Raw genomic sequence first — 22,523 nt, 5'->3', positions numbered from 1 at the left:
CTACAAAATATTGATGTATGTCTGCACGTTTATGCATTTGTTTTTATATGTCGACCCATATATGGTTCTTATGCTAATCTTTTAAATATTGTTGGGGGTTCATGTGTTTATTAGTTGTTAATATTAGGAGGAAGAGTCTAATGAAATTTGTTTTGACTTTTGCAATAGGTCAAAGCCATCGTTAGCTTCGTCATCACATTCAGCAGGTAACTGTACAATATTACATGATTCCACAGTTGAGAGTCTAATGAAATTTATTGCTTTTGCACTGTGTCACCAATGTTTCACAAACATTCCAATCGTTAATGTTTCATTTCAAAATTTCATGATTGTTCATTCTTTTAATGTAACAAAAGCTTATTTAATCTTTATTAAGCTTTATCCTTTGTACTAATGAAGCTATGTATGTAAAACACAACCTTCTAACTTAGCAAGGCTGCCAAGGCATATGGTACAAACTCGGCCCGCCGCAACGCGCGGGTACGATTACTAGTTGCATTTAATTTAAATGGTACAACGCTGCTTCCAAGTTATTGCAACATGTTAATTTAAATGTTTGAAAGAAATTCTTCGCCACGGAAATAGTCAAAGTTGTGGATGGCCCTGTGCAGGGATCTTCATAATAAATGCACCTACACCGATACCTTTCTTAATTAATAATATTAATGACTCCAATTGAAAACACAAATATTACATAAAAAATGTTATATACTTCTTAAAACGAAGTTTAAAAATCCTATTATCACTTAAAGTAAAAATTTTATAATGGGTTTAAGCTATGTCTAATATTTAGCAAAATATATATAATTTAGAAAAAATTACAGATATTGTCATTTATGTTTGTACATAATTTCACTTGTTGTCATTTATCTTTAAAATTGATATGTTTTGCCCTTTACGTTTTCAAATCTAACAGTGTTTGTTCTTAACACTAACTCAGTAGTTTTTATTGTTAAATCGGATCATGTACCTTGCACATGAGGTCAAAGTAGTCATTTTACCCATTTATTTTAAAAAAACATGTTAACAAGTAATCTTCCACCGCCAGCCACTAGCATTATGAACACCATCGCTACGCAACCACAACCCTCATCATCTACCATCACCACCACCACCAGATTTTCACCGTATTTCACCACCACACCCACCAACCCTACAATCCCCAAATCTAAACCCTAATTTCCCAAATTGATTTTTGTAACACAAACCGTATCCCCATCCCCAAATCTAAACCCTTTTCGATTTAGTACAGGTTGCTCCGATTGTTAAACTATAAGAAGTTGCCATGACTGTTGGTGAAGAAGACGAAGTAGCATTGTCTAAAGTTTGGTGACAAGGATCGATAAACACAATAACAAAGTTTTAGATCATAAACTCGATCTTTGTAATTCTCATTAGCTCGAAAATTACAATACTTAAACTCTTAATGATATAACCCACAAGCTCGGGTATATATACTAGTTTAAACATGAAAATTTAATTAGACTATAATACAAACTCCTTATCATACTCAAATACTAATTAATTAGAACATATTTAAACAATAATTAATAAATAAATTCCTTGCTGTCCAAGCCATTGGCTCGACTTGTTCACCAAGTAATTTATTCCATGTAAACCAAGTTACGTGCTCAACTTGATAAGCAAGACACGAACTCATCATAGGCTCGATGAGTCAGCCCAACCCGCCTCATTAACTTGAGGACGGGAATTAAGTCCAACAATCACCCCTTTAATTTCCGACTCGAAAATAGGTGAATCTTTGTCTCAAAACTTGTCTACTTTGACTTGACTGATTTGAACCATGGCTTTCACAACCATATTGGTCCTCATCATCTCGGTCTTGACTTCTTGGAACTTCTCTTGATCCATGGTTGTGTTCTTTCGGCTCTCCCAAACTCGATCAACTTCATGACCCTGTCCTCGATCATTCGCTCGGTTGTATGAACCCGCACATCCACTCCTTTGGTTGCGATACTATTAATCTAATCGAGCTAGCACTAGTCTTACTTGATCTTTTGAAGTTTCCGAATCAAAGCACGAACACATCGTTCAAATCAAAATATTTGATCAAAACATAACTCGTTTAACCCGTATAAAATTAAAAATTGAATTAAACTTTCTTTTTCAACTCAAATAGAATATTCACCAAGAATGATTAAACCAACTTGTTTAACCCAAAAGGAACTTAACTAATTAAGAAAAATAATAATAATCAACCGACTTGTGACTTTCTTCTTTTTCTTCGAACTCCTAGCACCAAAACTTGTGTCTTAAACAAAGTTTTTTTTATTGATTTTTATTTTCCTGCAAGCCTTGTTGACTTTTGTGATACCCTTGTTACTTTAATCACAAAAGAATAATCCACATAATTATCAAGCAAGAAACATTGGTAAACGCCGATCAACTTTCTTTTTCTTCTTCATTCGACTCCTTTTTTTCATTCTCGTAAAGGTGTAACGAGTGCCTTTTGATCGGTCAACACCAAAACAAGCACTTGATCTTCGTTCGTACAAGTTTTTGTTTCCTCCGGATCACGGTTTTCGATCGAACAATTTTATGAACCTTGATCACGACTTTGATCGATGTCTTGAGTCCTCGATTATCTCCTTATCGATTTCTTGAACTTAGCTCTAATACCAATTGAAGTTTGATGACCCTGATCGATAAACACAATAACGAAGTTTTAGATCATAAGCTCGATCTTTATAATTTTCGTTAGCTCAAAAATTACAATACTTAAACTCTTAATGATATAACCCACAAGCTCGGGTATATATACTAGTTTAAACATGAAAACCTAATTAGACTAGAATACAAACTCCTTATCATACTCAAATACTATTTAGTAAAAACATATTTAAATAATAATTAATAAATAAATTTCTGGTTGTCCAAGTCATTGGCTTGACTTGTTCACCAAGTAATTTATTCCATGTAAACCAAGTTACGTGCTCAACTTGATAAACAAAACACGAACTCATCATAGGCTCGATGAATCGGCCCAACCCGCCTCATTAACTTGAGGATGAGAATTAAGTCCGACATTGTCAATTTTGTTAGCCGGCGGCGTGATTGGTTTCAGTGGTATAAAGAGAGTGAAAATTAAGTCGGGTTTGGGTGGTTCCAGTCGGCCGACGGGGAGGTGTAAAGAGCAGATCAAGTAGATTAAAGGGGACAAAAAGTGTGAAGAGAGGGAGAGGGAGGGAGAAAATAAAACATATTGTACGGTGGTGGAGGAACGGTTGGCCGGCCGGCAAGTGGCGGTGTTGTCAGTGGCGAAGCTTGGACGAAGATGTCGAGGGGGCTGAACGAAAATACACATTAAAAAAACCGTAAACAGAGGGGGGCGGGATCAAATTTTCGGTTGAAAACAGGTAAATTTACGCTACGTATAAAACAAGTCGGACGGAAACGGGTAAATTTACACTACTGCGCAAAAAAACCGGAGGAGGCTGGGGCCACCCCTGGCCCCAACTATCCTTCGCCACTGGGTGTTGTGTTTCCGGTCGGTAGTGATGGGTGGTTGGTGGTGTGCTATGTTTTGTTACCGTATCTTCCTGATGAAGAGCTTTATCAGTACAGAAATAATGAATTTGTTTATGGTTCTTGTTCTAGAGATATTGGGTTAAGATTGAAGTCAACTTTGAAGATATACTGGTTCTAGAGAAATGATGAAATTGGTTATAGTTCTATTTTAATTATTGTTTTTTAAAAATATTTTATATAAATAAAATGACTAATTTGCCATCATGTGCAAGTCACAAAATCAAATTTAACAAGAAAAACTAACTGAGTTAGTGCTAAAAAACAATCGCCGTTAGATAGAAGGAAAATGATTGACTTTTTTTTACTAAGAGCATTCCCATCCCATCCCCCATAATTATGTGAGGGGGATTGGTAAATTATAGGGTGAGGTTTGAATGATTGTGAGTGTAAATTATAGGGTGGAGAGAGAAATGTAGTGATTTTTTGTAAATTTGGGGAAATATTTGGGGAACATTGTTTGTCCCTATTTATTTTTTAATATTTGTTGGATTGGTTGTGAGTAGAGGAGAGAGAAAACTGTAATGATAAAAGTATTATTTAATTAAACAGGAAAGAGAAATGTAAAGTTTTGTAATGTAATTATAAAGATGGGGATGAGGAACTGGATGTGAATGCTCTAAAGAGAGCCATTATGTTTTGTGGATGAATGGTATGTGGGATTGAAGGTATATATAATATATATAGTGATTATACACACACACTTCCATTGTAGTAGGTCACGTTAAAGAATCTGCATGAGTGCATGCCCACAATTTAAGTGGATATATATATATATATATATATATATATATATATATAGGGAGGGTTATTTTGAGAACCATGAGTTTTAAGAACTTTAAAAACTCAATTTTGGACCACACATAGGATTGATTTATTTTGAGAACCACTTTGAGTTTTAAGAACTCGAAAGAACTCAACGTAACAATTTTTTTTTCCGAATTTTTTTACACATGTGTAATACGTAAGTGTAAGTGATGTACAAAAAATTACGGTATTTTTTTACACACCGAATCGATTTTTTACACATGTGTAACTAACGTTTAAACTTGTGTAATTATCAAAAATACTTATTCTCTCTCCTGCTTTATTTTTTAATTACATTTAATCTCAGCCACATGTTCCATATCATTTAATTAAATGTGTGGTCCAAAATTGAGTTCTTAAAGTTCTTAAAACTCACCGTAGTTCTCAAAATAACTCTCCACTATATATATATATATATATATATATATATATATATATATATATATTACAACTTTGCAAGAACAAGTTGACATATTCTTGCTAGAGCAAGTCAAAGTCAGACTTATATTATGGTTAGGACTGATTTTAATATAAAATTTAAAAAGTATTTTAGATTAATCCGTCGGTAAGCACCGACTGATTATTGAAGGAACATCCGTCCATGGTCAAATCGACATTTACCGTCTGGCAGTTTGAAGGAAACTATACGGTTGTGTTGTTTCTTTGGTGTATTTGTGTGTGTGGGTGTGGGTGTGTGTGAGTGGGGTGGGGTGGGGTGGGGTGGGGGGGTTGGAGTCAGTTGGGAATCCGTCTCTATTATTTAGGATAATCTTTTTGACTGGATTCCCGCTCAGTCGTTCGTTGGTGTGGCGTCTACTACTGACATACCTACCATCGACAAGACATCAACTTTTTGTAACTAGCAATCCATAATTGGTAGTAACCATCGGTTAGACAACTCTCTACACATCAAATATGATAGATCGTTGATTAGGCGTTGTTCGTGGAAAGAGTTAATATGATTATATGACAGATCATTGGTAGCAGGTTTGTTAAACTTGTTCGTCTCGAAAAATAAATATTTCGTCGTCAATATGCATTATACCATGAGGGAGCATATCAACGTGAATATGTAATTTAAATGACAGACATACATCATAGTTGGTTTTCCACGTATGCATATCTCCATCACTCCATTCATACACATGTAAATATAATTTATTTGTATATGTTGTCCATAGCTATTAAAGATTTAAAACTAGTGAAATAATATATAAATAAAGTTTATTATATTTGTGTTGGTCGCATGACTCGCGTCTCATTGGGGCTTCGTTGGAACACATATGGTAAAACCAGTACCATAACAGTTTATTATACTTGTTGTCAATGACAGAGCACAGGTCATAATTTTTTTTATTTTTTTGTAGAAGTATTATAACCAGTTGATATGTATTTCATGTCTAGTAAACGTGTAATGCCATGCTTCTACTGCAGGATGGAATTGTTGGGAGTTTTGACATAAAGCTATTGGTTAGTTGTGTTCGGTCTACAGATGATGCAGCCACACGTAATCATGTATTTTCATTGTTAACAGCAATTGCAAAGATAATGCCAGACAGAATTTTGGATCACATACTTGATATTCTTACTGTCATTGGCAAATCAGCTGTAACACAGGTATACTGTTCTTTTTTGGCACCCTGCATTTATATTTTATATCAAATATTTTCATCTAGAACCCAATGTTTTACATTTTCTCATGCAAGTTTATTTTTCAGTGGGACAGCCACACGAAGAAAGTATTTGAAGACCTCATATCTGCTATTGTGCCTTGTTGGCTATCCAAGACTGAAAATCAAGAGGAATTGTTGCAGGTACTTGATAATATTATGCTTAAAATATTTTTAGGTTCTGTACCATAATCATACTTTCTTCATGAATTTAACTTGACACGTCTTTCTTTCAGGTTTTACTGAATATATTGCCGGATGTTGCTCAGCATAGGAGACTTTCAATAGTTGAGCCCCTTTTGAGGTACTTATGATCGGTTTTCATGTTACACTCATCTAAATTTAGTTCAGTTTGTTAATTTGTTCAACTAAACCTACACAGTATGATTACATGTTAATGCGAATTAATTTAGCTTGTTCATCTTATCTATAACAGGACTCTAGGGGAGAGCAGCAGCTTAGCTTCATTGCTTTTTCTCCTTTTTCGGTCATTGGCTTCAAAACATGATAACACATTAGAGAATTTATCTACTGTCATACGTTCACAGTGGGAGTACACTTTTGCCATACAAGTTTCAGGGCAGTATTCATGCATGATATGGCTTCCTTCACTTGTATTGATGCTTCAGAAGATAGAAATGGAAGCATGGGACCCACAACTTGTTGTACAACTCTTAGTTGCAATGCAGTTCATCAGTGACAAATTACAAGATCCTGAAATCGCGTTCAAGCTTAAGTCTGGTGGAGATATCAATAGCATTCAGGTCTGAACTTCTAAAATTTCTGGTACCCATTTTGATTCTTATCCAACCCACCCTACCTGCATGTTTTAATTATTATTTTTATTTAACATCTGCAGGAAACATGTAGGGCCCTTATGAAGCATGTTGCAACATACTTGCAACTAGTTGGGTCTAAGAGAAAGGATCTTGGTGTTCCAGATTCAGTTGGAAAAGAACTAAAGGAGCTCATGCATGCTGTCTTGACATCTGTCAGAAAGGGTCTTCTACCTTCTACTTACTTCAATGTCATCATCACATTGTTATGTCATCCAGACCTAAATTTGAGAAAAAAGGTTAGAATTTTCTCTAATTATAACAAATTTGCGTTCTCATCTTAAAAATTGACTCATGTATTTGGTTTTTAACAGGCTCTCGGGCTTTTATGTGACATGGCAAAAGAGTGCAGCACGTTAACGCAGAAGCATAATAAAAGGGTATTTAGTTCAAGCATAAGAAGCTCATGGCTTCGTTTTGATGAAGTTACATCACAACACTTTGAGAAAATGTGTCTCGAAGTTTTAAAAGTAGTTGATGACGGTGCAGATTCTTCAAAACATAGTTTCTTGAGGCTATCAGCAGTGTCTACCCTTGAAGTTTTAGTGACAGTTTTTCCTTCTAGTGACTCTGTCTTCAACACATGTCTAGCAACAGTTATTAAGCATATACATTCTGATGACCTGGCAGTCTCTTCCGGATGTTTCCGAACTGTTGGTGCGTTAATTAACGTGCTCGGGCCTAGGGCTTTACCTGAGCTTCCTAGCATCATGGATAATGTTTTTAAGAGGTGTCATGCTGTTGCAAGTTCAGAATCTCAAGACAGCAAAGATGTTGATTTGACCGGGTCAACTTCTGAAGATTCTCTCTTCATGTCCGTTCTTGTTACTGTTGAAGCGGTTATAGATAAACTTGGTGCCTTCTTGAACCCGTATCTTGGTCAAATTTTGGAACTTTTGATTTTGCGTCCACAATATGCAAATGGCTCAAGCTCAAAGTTGAAGTTAAAAGCTGATGCTATTCGGAAGCTTGTAACAGAAAAAGTTCCTGTAAGTTCAACTCTTACACATATTTTGACATGGTTTTGTATTATAGTGTCAAAACGAGTTATTATAGCGTGTCAAGTTTGATCTCACAATTTTTTTATTTCAACAATAATGTAATTATCTTATAAAATATATTTAGGATGTTTTATGTGTTAGGTTGATCTGAATAATTTTTGTGTCCCATATTTTTTATTAAAATTGAGGGCAGGCTGAATAGAAAGGCTCCGCCCTTTTTTTATTATGAAGTTTCAGCATATGTGAAAAATTGAAATATCTTAAGTGATAGAAAAGTTGAGTGTCTCTAATTATATTTCACATTAAATTCAATAACACGTTTTTTATGTAGGGTGCTAATTATAATTATATAGTTTTTTTAATAGTAAGATACTTTGTTCATAACATAATGTGAGATCCATTTTTTAGTTTGGCTCTAGTGACACATTTAACTCGTATCTGTTTCTAATTGATTTGCTTGATTTATTTAAATTTGCTACATAGGATTACCTTTTGGTGTTTTAAATCACCTTTTTTAGCTGAATTTTGTTTTTTTTTTACTAGGTTCGACTTTTGCTTCCTCCTCTGTTGAAGATTTACTCTGAAGCAATCAAATTTGGGGATTCGAGCTTATCAATTACTTTTCAAATGTTGGGTGATTTCATCACTAAAATGGACCGATCATCGGTATCTGCTAATTATAAAAATATATTTAACACGTGCTTGCTTGCTCTTGATATTCGCCGTAAACACCCTGCTTCAGTCAAGTGTATTACTGCCGTTGAGACAGATGTTATTAATGCAATGGTGGCTCTTACAGCCAAACTCACAGAAAACATGTTTAAGCCTCTTTTCATTCAGTGTGTTGAGTGGTCAGAGTATGTGGACCAAAATGATGATTCAGGACTCGCTAATATTGACCGTGCAATATCTTTTTTTGGTTTAGTACAGAAGCTTATCAGTAGCCACAGGTGAGTTAAAATAATGTTTTTTTTATCTCTATTAAGTAATATAAGGGCTGTTTAAAATGTTCACGGCTCGCTCGCTTAAAGTCGTTCGAAATTGGTTCATATGTAGTTGAGCCAAGACGAGCTAGCTTTGTAATCGAGCTGAGCCTGGGTCATGGTAAGCTCGGCTTGTTTGTTTGCTTGTGAGGCTCGTTTTAGCTAGCTTGTTTGCTCGTTTGAATTAAAGTTCAAATTAATATATATAAATTATAGCCCTTGAAGTGTAAACTGATTCTAATTATCTAATATTAAAAATTTCAAATTATATTGTTTTAAAGTTTGGCATTATGTATATGTTAAGAATATTATATTTACAGCTCTAACTAAAATGGATGGAAAATGGCATTTTTTAAAAAGGTAATTAACTATCAAAATTTTATTCTGATTGGTATAAACCTTTTTTTCCGTTTAAAATGCTACAATTTTCATTTTTTTTGACTAATTATATAAAAAAGTTTCAATGTCGTGAGATTTGTGGGTTTTGGCTCAACTTAACAAGACCAACCCGTTTTTACTCGTACCAACAGTACACATGATTCAGACCCCATACCCATTTTTCTTTTCTTTTTAAATTTTGACACCTAAATTGAATGATATTTACTCAACTTATCGTTTTCTGTAATTTTACAGATTTTTGTTCGTTCCATACTTTAAATACATCATCAACGGATTGGTCCGTCATCTGACCGATGATGTTGCAAGACCCGGTCCCACAAGAAAGAAGAAAGCAAAACTTACCGACCCGGATTTATACAAAACCCAAGAAGCTTCTAGTTTGTCTGTTGGAAAGTGGCACCTGAGAGCCTTAGTTTTATCCTCTTTACACAAGTGTTTTCTTTACGACACTGAAAACCGCGAGTTTCTTGACTCCTCAAATTTCCAAGTAAGTATATTACTCTTCTACTTTGACCAGTCAACTCAATTTGATCATACTTTTTTTGACAATATTTTATTGTGCAGGTGTTGTTGAAACCTATCATCTCACAACTTGTTATCGATCCACCAACCAATCTTGAACACTATCCAGATGTACCTTCAGTTAACGAAGTTGATGACGTGTTGGTTTCTTGTGTTGGTCAAATGGCGGTTACTTGTGCCAGTGATCTTCTTTGGAAGCCACTTAATCATGAGGTTAGTCTTGAGTTTTGACTCTGTTTGCACTTGTTTCTTAGTCTGCATTTTTCAACTTTTTTAAACTTGTTCGTGTTTTTGAAATTTGTTTTAACAGGTTTTGATGCAAACACGAAGTGAGAAGGTACGGACGCGAATACTAGGGTTAAAGATAGTTAAGTTTTTGGTGGAGAATTTGAGAGAAGAGTACTTGGTGTTGTTACCCGAAACCATACCGTTCCTTGGTGAATTGCTGGAAGACGTGGAACCGAATGTTAAATTGTTTGCTCAAGAAATTTTGAAGGTAATGGAAACCTTGAGTGGAGAAAGCCTTCGCCAGTATTTGTAACATCTTAATATTTAAACATTCTGCATCAACTCGGTTGTAGTATTTTAGGTTAAGTTTTGGTGTTGTGGTAATGTTTTTGATCCTAAATTTTGCAAATTACAAGCATTTTTGATGTCTTGTCTGGATTCTGTTAATGTTTTGCTAAGCCCCACATTCACCAGTTTATAGATAATTTTCTATCTTCAAACTTAAGTAAAACTAAGTATGATTATAACGATCTTTTCGACTGAGATTACTATTGGTAACAAAGTTGAAAGCTGGGATTGTTAGAAGAGATCTGTATTAGCTGATAGTTTAAATTACTAAAATCCAATTTTCTTATTATTTCTATTAAAAATCCAATATTTCTATTATTTAATGTTGTTATGCATGTCCATTGTTCTGGAATCTTTAGCCGTGGTTTTTACCAAAAGCGTGGCTAAAAAGAAGTCCCATGTTATTTGACACGGTTTTGTAGCTTTAAACGCGTTTTTTATACACAACATATTTCTATGGGTTTGAAGAAAATTTTTTAGACGACGTTTTGGGTGTTAACCGTGTCAAAAAAATAAAACTCAACCCCATCTAAAGCCTGTTTTTCTATCAGTGAGTCAAAGTCAACGATAGTGGAAGACAAAGGTACTTTTACAGTAGTATCTCCTCAAATGCGAGGCCATGCTCTTACAAAAACTTTTAGTTTCATGATAGTCATGTAAGGGCAATAGCTTATGAAATAAACCGTTAGGTTTTGGGTTGGTAAACATGTTCATTAAAAAAATGGATCTTTTGAGTAAGCACGACTAACTCACTATAAACTTCTTGTTAAATAAACTAATTAACCCAAATAAGGTGTTTAAAATTACAATTGCGAAAAAGTTAAAATATTTAATTTGTGTGTTCCACTCGTCAATAGCATATATCCTGCATACATAGCATCACAAACATATCAACATATATCCGGAGTACATAGCATTACAAACATATCAATAGCTTATATCCTGAGTATCAACCCATATCATGTTGATGTCATGATATATATTTATTGTTTCTTACACCGTAAGCAAATGTATCGAAAATCATTACAAACATTCAAATAGCATATATCCCAAGTACTTAGTTTTACACACTTTTTTCAAACTTTATCACCGAAGTTTATTTCCGATATTAGTTCCTAGGTAGACCTCTTTGTGAGACCTGCATGTGAGCCAATTTATTAATTGTAGAACAAATGTAAACACTAATAACTAGGATAAAATATAAAATTTATATACAACAAATATAGAGTTCATGTTCTTGCAGTAAACTACCGACATCTTTTTGTCGAAAATTTTATTTTTCACATGTTAGTTAAACTTTAATTTTTGTTTCTTTATACATCTGCATACTTATAAATGTAATATATTCAACATGTTATGTTTGAACAACTTGATAAAATTCTACACATTTTCCTAAACTTCAGGAAAAAGTGTGTAATTTTCATTTCTTTTGCTTCACATCCTATAGAAAGACTGTGTAATAGCCAAGGGATCCTATGAGACAGACTATAATTTGGTGTAAAACCCGACTGCGTAAGCTGAGAGTTTTGATTGCACATTCATGTTAATTAGCAATTTATAACAAATGCTAATATATAATGAGGTTTGTTCGATCACCCACCAATTTAGAACAAACGCTTACCCATTTCAAAATTAAATAAATTTCAAACACATCACTTTATGCATACATAACTCGTTCTACTTTTTCGTCTACTTGCAGCACTTCTTACCTCGTTGCGAAACTCCATTTAAGAAGACCGGTGTAAACAATTTATACATGTAGTTGTTTGCATAAAATACAATTGAAAACTATGTTTTCCACTAAATTAATTTCAGCACATCAATCACACCATAATTTTCAAATAAACTCATGATTAAATCACACATAAAAACATTTATAGGAACTTAAAAATCAGTTTTAAACACAACTGAAACCTGGATGCAAAGTTTGTGTATACGTCAGATGTGTGCATATGTACGCTAACATATCTGTTTGTGTTCATATAAAAATAATGCAAATCAATGTCTGAGTCAAGATCAATTTATACATCTCTCGTGGGGAAATGCATTTGGAGTAAGGAAGATTGTTGTGAGTCAATTTAATAATGAGCAAAAATATTTATAACTAAAGGTACTTGGATTTTATTTCAAATTCTTTTATTAGCGAATAGTTGTTTAACTCATACTCGTAAACAAAGAATGTAATAGAAATGTAAAATTTAAGTCAATACCTTCGTAGGAATAGGAGAAAGATGAAATTTTGAAGCTTGAACCAGATTTCTTCAAGAAAACAATAATATGTAATCCTCCATCGTCTGCTTATAAACAACGGGGCAAGGATGATCCAGAAGCCAACAACCAATCCAGCAAGTGTAACTATCACCAGGATCCAATCAACGCCGTCAGCTTCACCATGTCCATCAGTAATCCCTTCTGTACTGCCATTATTTTGTAAGCACGCTGGAAGAGGACCCCCACAAAGTGCGTTTCCAATGAAACTCAACTCGCTAAAAGTTTGAAACTGAGGGCCTGTTGGGATTCCACCTACAAGATTGTTGCAGGATACGTTCAAGCAATTCAAAGAGGTTAACTGTGACATGCTCAAAGGAATATTTCCTTCAAGATGGTTCATTGACAGATCTAACGATTCAAGCGTTTCATCTTGACTGAACGAGTTGGGAATTGTTCCTGTTAGATCATTGTGTGACAGATTCAGGTATCGTAAGCCCGAAAGTCTGACAAGTTCATCAGGAATTGGTCCTGAAAACTTGTTGTCAGAAAGGTCTAATGATGTCACCTGATAAAGTATGGTGCCATATGTATAAGTATTTCCCTTTGTCACCAATGATGCAGTAATTATTGTACCTTTGTACAGAACGATCGGACCGGAGGTCTCCCTTCCAGAAATGACAGAAAAGTTTGTAAAGCATGTCGGTAGGTTCCCAGAAAGATCATTATGCGCAAGATCCAAGATCTGAAGAGAACTGAGATGACATATTTCATCTGGGATTTTGCCTTCAAGTTTGTTGGAACGGAGACTTAGAACTCTCAGACTTGTATTATTTCTCCCAATTGATGATGGTATTTTTCCCACAAGTTCATTTTCTGCAAGCTTGATGACTACCAGGCCGGTGGAATTCAGTAACCATGGAGGTAAGTTACCATATAGCCTGTTCTCATCCATCTCTAGTGATCGTAAGGAAGAAATATTACCTAGAGATGATGGGATTATGCCTGAAAATCGGTTTTTCTCTAGGTTCAGAATGACTAGGCGACCAAAGTTCTTCCAACAATCTGATATAACACCTGACATGCTATTGTTTGCTAGATTAAGAAATTCTAACACTTGTGGTATTTGAATACCGGAGCACAAGAACTGTTCTAGAGATCCTGAGATTCTATTGTTAGAAAGATCCAGGAATCGTGTTGTACTGTAATTACCAGGTAGCCTACCATGTAAACGGTTGTTACTTAGATCTACTGTTGCATCAGTTGTAAAAGAATTAACATCTCCCAACTCTCCTTGAATGCTGTTGTGGGATATGTTCAAGTAATATAGACTAGGGAATGTGGTCCAAAACCAACTGGGGATGGTGTCTGATATGTTTGCATTGGATACATCTAAATATGTTAAGCCTGTTAGCAATTGAATCCATGAAGGAAATTGAGGGCCTAAACTGCAAGAACGTGCACTCAACGTTTGGAGTTTGAAAGGTGGAATCCAATTGTTAACAATTAGCTTAAACACCAACCTGTTATCCCCCACTAACAACTCCACCAAAGTTGTTAGATTGGCAAAGTGATTTTCAGTCAAAATACCCGTTAATGAATTGTTCTGAAGCTGTAGAGAGTATAGTTTACTGAGTTGTCCAATACTTTCAGGAATGGCCCCTGTTAATTGATTCAAAGAGAGATCAATCCAGATCAGATTTTTCAAATTTCCAAGTCTTTCAGGTAGAATACCCGTTAATGAATTGTTCTGAAGCTGTAGAGAGTATAGTTTACTGAGTTGTCCAATACTTTCAGGAATGGCCCCTGTTAATTGATTAAAAGAGAGATCTAATACTTCCAACTTAGGTGACTCACATTCACAAAACCCTTCAAGAAGCTCTGACACATTTCCAAAAAAATTGTTCCATCGCAGATAAAGGGTAGTGATGTTGCAAAGATTACTTAATGATTTTGGTATCTCCTCAACCATCCAATTTCCAGATAAGTCAACATGTTCAATAAAAGACAAGTTCTGTAGGTTGCCTAGAATCGGTGAAGAAATATCACAAAATTTAAGATCAAGAAAACGAAGATTACTTAGGCTAGACAATCCATTCAGTAGAGATGAAGAATTCACAAAAGTGGTTTCTTTAAGACAAAGAGTCCTTAAAGAAGGCATGCTATGGAAACCACCATGAGTTCCAGAAAGTACACCACTAATAAAGCAACCACTCAGATCTAATAAAGTCAAATTACGTAGGCTGAAAATCCACCCAGGCAGAGCATTCTCAAATAAGTTATATGAAAGGTCTAGGGCATTAAGTGACATAAAACTACCTGTTGTTGGATTACTAGGTAACTGATATAACTCACAGTAATAAAAATGAAGCTCTTGCAAAGAAGTGAGGTTGCTGACTACCTGAAACCAATCTGAAGCTTCTTGGAGGTCGATGTCACCCATATCCAGGTGTTGCAACCCTTTAAGATTCTTTAGCCATGCTAAGCTTTTAGATTTGGCATCAATTCCGTGAAGATCTAAGACATGCAACGTTGATAGATTTCCAAGTTGGTGAGGAATTTCCCCACTGAAGTTAGAGTATGAGAGGTTAAGATATATAAGATTTTGGAAAGAACCGATGAATGCCGGTATTGAGCTGCCCCCGAAATCATTGCAGCTCAAGTCAAGGTATCTGAGCTGTAACAGGTTGATCACTGATGGACTTATGGATCCTCCTATCATATGTTTCATATTAAAAAAGTCAGGTCCACGAAGGTGAATCTCATGGACGTGACCAGTGATATTGTCGCAGACGACACCGGACCAACTACAACAGTCTTTGCCTACCCACGAAGATAGCCGGTTTGCATGGTCAGTGAGATTGTTCCTGAGATCAATAAGAGCCGATCGTTCGGTGGGTATGCATAGAGCAGGATCTGAGTTTTGATTACAAAAACAGAAGCTGCAAAGAGATGAAACCAAGAGAAACAATAGGCAAGATGAGAAAAAACATGCAGGAAGAAGTGTGAGAGTCTTCATTGTGGTGATGATGAAAAATGGAAAGAGTGATGAGATATGATATTTGTGGGGGGAAGGATGAATATGAGATATGAGATTTGTGGGTGGAAGGGTGATGAGATATATGTGGTTTTAAATTCTTTTATTATAAAACCATTTTATTAAATATATTTTTTCCGAAGAGTTTTAACAAAAACAATGTTTGAAAATTACAAATTAAAAAATAACAAACATGAAAAGGTGAAATTCAAAATACATATAGCAATGATCTCGGTGGAAGTCATGGCATTTCTCCATGTAACATGTTAAATTTGTAGAATATTAATTTCTTCATGTAACATGCTAAACCCTTTGTTTATTTGATATTCAAAACGAACAACTATCTAAAATACCTTTGAACAATGTTATTCTACGTCTATTGAACAATGACATTTTGGATTTATAAAAACTATACATATCTTTTCTTCACGTAACGCGTTAAAAAATTATAACTACTAATATTTGATATTGAATTCAATGTAAAACGCTAGTTTTAATATTTTAACGTGTTACAAAGATCTTGTAAACAACTTCGAAAAACAAAACCTAGTTGAGAAGGTGAAAGAGCTCGTCGGTTTGCACATCCACTATGGCTGTTTTCCAAATCTGTTTCGGATCACCTGGCTTATTGGAGTTTAAATTTATTGTGAGTAAAGTCAAATTTGAATCTAACTCGATTTAGAATTAAAATGGCAACTTAATTCATATCTGGTTCGAATCTTATTGGTTTTTCAAGTCTATTTGAACATGGAATACCCTTCGACTTAACATCCGATGAGCACACACTGATGAAATTAATATAACCGAAGCAAGATTATTTAAGCCAAAACAGAACAGCCAAAAAGGGGCCTTGTAGAGAGAAAAAAAATTCAACAGTTATTATATGTGACCAGACACAAATCTTCGAGTATAGATTGTACACAGATTAATATAACCAAAGCAATATTATTTAAGCCTCCCATCCTCTTAAGACGGTGGAGCGCGCAACTCGACTAACCCCCAATGTGAAGGCGCCCATCCGGAGGTTGCAATCATGCGTTCGACACATGTTTTTGATGCTATGAAAAGCTTTTGTCATGTATTTCTTCAACTCCTCATTCACCTTCTCTTCGTTCCACATAAACGCCTGCATGTTCTGCAAATTCAAACACCAAAAATGAGAATTTGTATCGATACATATACGAAAAGAACCAAAATGTTAAGTGTTTTTTAATCAGATTAATACCTGAACCCACTCAAAGTAGCTAACAGTCACACCTCCAGCATTTGCATATATATCAGGAAGAATTATAACTCCTTTCTTTGACAGAATCTACAGAAATAAAACATATATAGAAGTAAATAATATATCTAATAAATTTGCATAATTTCATATATAGAAGTAAATAATATATCTAATAAATTTGCATAATTTATATGTAAACGGTACCTCGTCTGCTTCAGGATCAGTAGGGTGATTTGCTGCTTCTATGATGAACTTGGCTTTAACGTCTCCTGCATTTTCTCTTCAATTGACAGTTTAAAGAAAAATAAAAAAAATTCGAATTAGAATAATGAAAATCATAGAACTGGCAAATCAAATATTAAACAATTCGTATCAAATTCGTATCACCGGTTTAACCTTAAAAGTCAACTTATCCACTTTTAGAAAATGGAAATGTATCTGTTCTTTTGACCTCAAATGTCAACATTAGAAGTTTTCATTTGACATCAGCGTTTATCATAATAAATGTTTCCAAGATAAGACTTTTATGTTTTGCAGTTACACTAACTGTTTTCTAGGCACATCTCTAAAATGTTTATATATAACTTGAAATAAATCTATAAAAACAGGCATTAAATGGTAATTTAAAAAGAAAATTCAAAAAACATGGCAATACCTGTTAAGAACACCACCTAAATCCAACAAACGACGTCAACGTCCCGTCATCCTTCGGAATCGTACACTCCACCTGATCATTAATCCAATCCAAATCACATCACACAATCAACACTCAACTATTAACATCAACAATCAATCAATCAACTACTGCTACTAATTACAAGTCATACGTACCTTAACTTCACGATACGGGATCAACAAACTGGTTTCGACCTTAGAATCCAAACTGAGAAGACGAGCAGCGTGACGGAAGTTACGGTTTGTTGCGGCCAGAGCATTCATTGTGTGTATTTGGGAGTGAACAATAATAATAATAATAATAATAATAATGTGAAATGAAATGCAGTTATATTATGAGAATTGAGAAGGTGTAGGAATGGCTGGATTTGAACGCATATATATTATGCGTGTGAATTTGAGTTGAGGTGGTTATTTTTAGAATTATTATTATTTTTTTAGAATTATTATAGCTGTTTTGTTATTATTTGTTTTATTTTTTTTTATAATTTTTAATTTGGAATTGGTATGAGATGACTGGATTCGTAGCTGGTAAGATAATCAAAGGAATTAATCGAGTATTCTTTTTATGTATTTATTTATTCTTTTTTAATGATATCAAATTTTTAATGGGTTGATTTTTCTAATTTTCTATAGGTTACGTAACGGACGTAACGGATGGATGACATGTTTACTTTTTTTCTTTTAAAGATTTGTATAATTTATGGTGTGAAAAGTTTGGATATTATTAGATAATTGACCTGAAGTTTTATGGTGCAAATATGTAATTATTTTATTTTTATAGCATACAATTGTAATTTTAGAGAATAAATATTGGAAAAATAATAATAATAGAATTTGTTCGGGTTCAGTAGGTTGTGTTTGTGGCAATCTATATGCATCGCAACAACAGCTAAGCCGCACCCGCGTGCAGGGTCGGCTCCGAAAAGACGAAAAAATTTTTGAGTCAAAGGAGAATTTTTTTTTTTGGCCTTAAGGAAAAGAAACATTTTGTTGGTTTTAAACAATTTAATTATAAATTGGCTTATTTGATTATGATTTAAGTTGTGTAAAAAAACTTTTATATAAAAATAAACTTAAAATTGTCTCAAATAAGACTAGAACTCACAACCTTTTTGTTAGATGTCATACCCCTTTACCATTAGACTAAGCTAGCGATTATGTAATTGTGTTGAAACATTGATTATACACATGTTTTTGATAAAAAAAATACATATAATTTAAAGAAAATAAAAATTCGGGCCTAGCGGAGTGTCGGGCCTGTGGTCGTCGACTACCCTGCCATGCCTCAAAGACGGCCCTGCCCGCATGGTTGGCTTGTTTTGCCTTTTTGGTTCTCTTTGATTCTATCGTCCGATCGTTGATACGGTATAAAAAGAAAAAAGAAGTCAAACCAGGGCGGTTTGTAAAAGTTCAAGTTTAACGGGGTTTAGATCAGTTACAGTGTTAAAGGTCACAACTTGATTTCAACCCTACGAGTCAGTTTGGTTCTAACATATTTCAATTTCCGAGCCGGTTCATTTTCATCTTTACTTTAACGTGAAATGATTTAGTGTGTGATTTAAGACGGTTCTCACTCAAGATGACAATATGTGTTTCTAGTGTCAATATAATGGTTTTGAAAAGCAACTAATAAGTTGATTGCTACTCTTTAAAGTCTTCTACTGCCATTTATACTTGTGGAAAAACTTGAGAGCAATAGGTGAAATAGTCAATATAAATTAAATATTAATCCGAATACTAGTATTTCTAACAGGCTATGAGTTGTAAGTAGTGAGTTGTTAAATCTATCGTTTAATCAGTAAGAAAACAAAAATAAGAGGAATTTCACTAGTATTTAAACTGACATGCCAGATTAATATTGTATAGATTGTAAATTAAAATGAAATGAAGCTAAAATGGTTGTCACGTACCCAAGACACTTTATATCTTGAAATATAAAATATTTGATCGACTTTCTAGAAAATTAATCCTTAAGCTGTTAATTGAAGGGAGATCATGGAACCCACTAAAAAACTCAATATAAAATCATTATTAAGTATTAGTCAAAATATAAATAATTTAATTAATTCGCTTAGATGCATACTTATTCCATATCTTTCAAGATAATATGCGTGCAAAGGTCTCATTCTAATCATGTGGTCATCATGGGGAATTTGAGTTGTACTATTTTACAACACTTGTTAACCATGTGAGGGAACTCTTGATATTTTAACTAAATAATATGCTTATGGTACAAGGCATAATATATGATGCTTCGGATTGGACAACTATGTTATAGTGATCATTCAAAATTAAAAAGTTTAAGACCTTTTAAAAAAAGTTTAATCACAACCACCCTATATTATATCTTGACTTCTCGAATCGATGCTATTACGTACTCTCTGTCCTTGTACCTCTTTGTCATCCTCTGGTCTACATCATCGCTTCTATTGTAGCTCTGCATACTTCATATTCGTAACAATACCATTATTACTCTTGTTTGGACTGCAAAGTGAACTTGAGACCGAACAAGTCTTTCTTGATCCCGTGCTATTCTTGTCATATGTTTTATAGGATTAGTGTTTAGTATGAGGGAAGGAGAGAGATAGAGGTGTGTAGAGTAATACAACAAGAAGGGAACATAGTGAAAATAACTTGAAGATCAGCGATATTGATATCATATAGAAGCGAGCATCTTTCGAGATACAACTCAATTTGAATGTTGATTATGCGCAAAAATTCATGTTGAACTCCGTGTATAAACTAGAAGACCTCATTTGTAATCGGCAAAACAATAATTGTACCATGACACGACAACCCTAATCAGGCGCGGATACTGGTTCGTGAGAAAGGGGGCTTCCTTATAAGGACTAAACTTTAAATTATTAGAATCATTGCGTATAAAAATAAATTAATGCAGTTATTAAGCTTCCCTAAAATGATCGTTTGATTTGTGAAGTTTTTCCATATTAGACTAAACATTATATATTAGCAAACGAAAAAGTGTTTCAAAGTTCTTGCACTCTTTTGTTCAAATGCTTACGTTATAAGAGTGATGCAACATGCTTGTTTTTGTTTTAAACCGTCAACTAAGCATGTCATATCAAATTCTGAACACAACAACCATATCCAATGAAATCCCGCAAATAACAAAACAATAAACAGGGTCTGGGAAAAATCAACATACAAAAACCTTTATTTCTCCTCAATTGGCTATTACACGTTCTTATTTCAAAATATCAATTGGCTTTTACACACTTTTTTCAAACTTGATCACAGTTTATTTCCAAGATTAGTTCCTGGAGGGTCCCTCTTTTATGGACCAAGCTACGTAGACCTCTTTGCGAGACCTGCATGTGATCCAATGCATTAATCATGTTAACACTAATAACTAGGATAAAATAGTAAATTTATATACACTAACAAATATAGAGTTCATGTTGTTGCACCAGCTGCCAACATTTTTTTGTCACAAATTTTACTTATCACATACTTGTTAGTTAAACTTTTATTTGTATTTTTTTTGTTCATCTCTATGTTTATAAATGTAACATATCCACACGTTTGTGAACAGCTTGATAAAATTCTACACAATTTCCTAAACTATTTAGGAAAAAGTGTATAATTTTCATTTCTTTTGCTTCACATCCAAGGTCTCCTATGAGACAGACTATAATCTGGAGTAAAACCCAGCTGCATAAGCTGAGAGTTAATTAGCAATTTAGAACAAATTGCTAATAATAATGTTTGTTCGATCACCCACCAATTTAGAACAAATGCTTACCCAATTTCAAATTCATTTAATTTCAAACACATCACTTTAAGCAAACATATATAACTCTTTCAACTTTTTCGTCTGCTTGCAACACTTCTTACTTCGTTGCGAAACTCCCTTTAAGAAGACCCAAACACATTAACCGTTGTATAAACAGTTTATAAATATAGTTATTTGCATAAAAAAAACTATTGAATACTGTGTTTTCCACTAAATTAAATTCAGCACATCAATCATACCATAATTTTCAAATATACTCATGAATAAATCACACATAAAAACATTTATACGAACTTAAAAATCAGTTTTAAACACTACTGAAACCTGGATGCAAAGTTTATGTATATGGTCAGATGTGTGCATATGTACGCTAACATATCTGTTTGTGTTCATATAAAAATAATGCAAATCGATGTGTGAGTCAAGATTGATTTATACATCTTTCATGGGGAAATGCATTTGGAGTAACAAAGACTGTTGTGAGTCAATTTAATAAATGAGCAAAAATATTTATAACTAAAGGTACTTGGATTTTATTTCAAATTCTTTTATTAGCGAATATTTGTTTAACTCATACTCAGCAACAAAGAATGTAATAGAAATGTAAAAATTTAAGTCAATACTTACGTAGGAATAGGAGAAAGATGAAATTTTGAAGCTTGAACCAGATTTCTTCAAGAAAACAATAATATGTAATTCTCCATCGTCTGCTTATAAACAACGGGGCAAGGATGATCCAGAAGCCAACAACCAATCCAACTAGTGCAGCTATCACCAGGAACCAATCAATGCCATCAGCTTCACCGTGTTCATCAGTAATCCCTTCGGTACTGCCATTATTTTGTAAGCAGGCTGAAAGAGGACCCCCACAAAGTGAGTTTCCAATGAAACTCAACTCGCCAAAAGTTTGAAACTGAGGGCCTGTTGGGATTCCACCTACAAGATTGTTGCATGATACGTTCAAGCAATTCAAAAAGGTTAAATGTGACATACTCAAAGGAATATTTCCTTCAAGATGGTTCATTGACAGAACTAACGATTCAAGTGTTTCATTCTGACTAAACAGGTTGGGAATTCGTCCTGTTAGATTATTGTATGACAGATTCAAGAATCGTAAGCCCGAAAGTCTGACAAGTTCATCAGGAATTGGCCCCGAAAACTTGTTATCAAAAAGATCTAATGATGTCACTTGATAAAGTGTAGTGCTATATGTATAAGTATTTCCCTTTATCACCAAAGATGCAGTAATTATTGTAGCTCGATACAGATCGATCTAACTAG

General features: G+C 34.2%; 3 protein-coding genes and 1 long non-coding RNA gene across 4 annotated transcripts; 1 reads left to right on the top strand and 3 right to left on the bottom strand.

Annotated features, from left to right (window-relative positions):
- The first annotated feature begins 5,772 nt into the window (after positions 1-5,772).
- LOC143632254 (uncharacterized protein At3g06530-like) lies at positions 5,773-10,632 on the top strand. The gene is made up of 10 exons (XM_077100821.1): positions 5,773-5,970; positions 6,072-6,167; positions 6,260-6,327; positions 6,460-6,787; positions 6,883-7,098; positions 7,174-7,848; positions 8,404-8,810; positions 9,477-9,729; positions 9,807-9,977; positions 10,075-10,632. The coding sequence occupies exons 1-10, from the start codon at positions 5,773-5,775 to the stop codon at positions 10,303-10,305; spliced, it is 2,643 nt and encodes an 880-aa protein (XP_076956936.1). The 3' UTR covers positions 10,306-10,632.
- A 659-nt stretch (positions 10,633-11,291) lies between these two features.
- LOC143633431 (uncharacterized) lies at positions 11,292-21,996 on the bottom strand. Its single transcript, XR_013153669.1, has 2 exons — positions 21,870-21,996; positions 11,292-11,478 (listed from the first exon to the last, which is right to left on the bottom strand). It is a non-coding gene; the product is annotated as an uncharacterized LOC143633431 (long non-coding RNA).
- LOC143632030 (receptor-like protein EIX2) lies at positions 12,544-15,585 on the bottom strand. Its single transcript, XM_077100629.1, has one exon. The coding sequence runs from the start codon at positions 15,565-15,567 to the stop codon at positions 12,544-12,546; it is 3,024 nt and encodes a 1,007-aa protein (XP_076956744.1). The 5' UTR covers positions 15,568-15,585.
- Positions 16,496-17,749, bottom strand: LOC143632019 (glutamate dehydrogenase 2-like). The gene is made up of 5 exons (XM_077100618.1): positions 17,642-17,749; positions 17,482-17,537; positions 17,015-17,093; positions 16,811-16,897; positions 16,496-16,720 (listed from the first exon to the last, which is right to left on the bottom strand). The coding sequence occupies exons 1-5, from the start codon at positions 17,747-17,749 to the stop codon at positions 16,535-16,537; spliced, it is 516 nt and encodes a 171-aa protein (XP_076956733.1). The 3' UTR covers positions 16,496-16,534.
- Positions 21,997-22,523: the final 527 nt, after the last annotated feature.

Source organism: Bidens hawaiensis, unplaced genomic scaffold, assembly GCF_021521415.1.
Source record: "Bidens hawaiensis isolate Kalapana, Puna unplaced genomic scaffold, B.hawaiensis_p1.1 tig00000512_1, whole genome shotgun sequence".
Classification (NCBI taxonomy): domain Eukaryota; kingdom Viridiplantae; phylum Streptophyta; class Magnoliopsida; order Asterales; family Asteraceae; genus Bidens; species Bidens hawaiensis.
Note: the sequence above shows the minus strand (reverse complement) of the source record. Positions and strands in the feature narration are given on the sequence as shown.

What these genes read in the sequence shown, in the direction of transcription:
- LOC143632254 (XM_077100821.1), top strand. Translation starts at nt 5,773, where the DNA reads ATGCTTCTACTGCAGGATGGAATTGTTGGGAGTTTTGACATAAAGCTA. An exon ending in GAGATATCAATAGCATTCAG is followed by an intron (nt 6,788 to 6,882) that starts GTCTGAACTTCT and finishes TAACATCTGCAG; the next exon opens with GAAACATGTAGGGCCCTTAT. An exon ending in ACCTAAATTTGAGAAAAAAG is followed by an intron (nt 7,099 to 7,173) that starts GTTAGAATTTTC and finishes GGTTTTTAACAG; the next exon opens with GCTCTCGGGCTTTTATGTGA.
- LOC143632030 (XM_077100629.1), bottom strand. Translation starts at nt 15,567, where the DNA reads ATGAAGACTCTCACACTTCTTCCTGCATGTTTTTTCTCATCTTGCCTA.
- LOC143632019 (XM_077100618.1), bottom strand. Translation starts at nt 17,749, where the DNA reads ATGAATGCTCTGGCCGCAACAAACCGTAACTTCCGTCACGCTGCTCGT. An exon ending in ACGTCGTTTGTTGGATTTAG is followed by an intron (nt 17,094 to 17,481) that starts GTGGTGTTCTTA and finishes AACTGTCAATTG; the next exon opens with AAGAGAAAATGCAGGAGACG. An exon ending in CTGATCCTGAAGCAGACGAG is followed by an intron (nt 16,898 to 17,014) that starts GTACCGTTTACA and finishes TTATTTCTGTAG; the next exon opens with ATTCTGTCAAAGAAAGGAGT.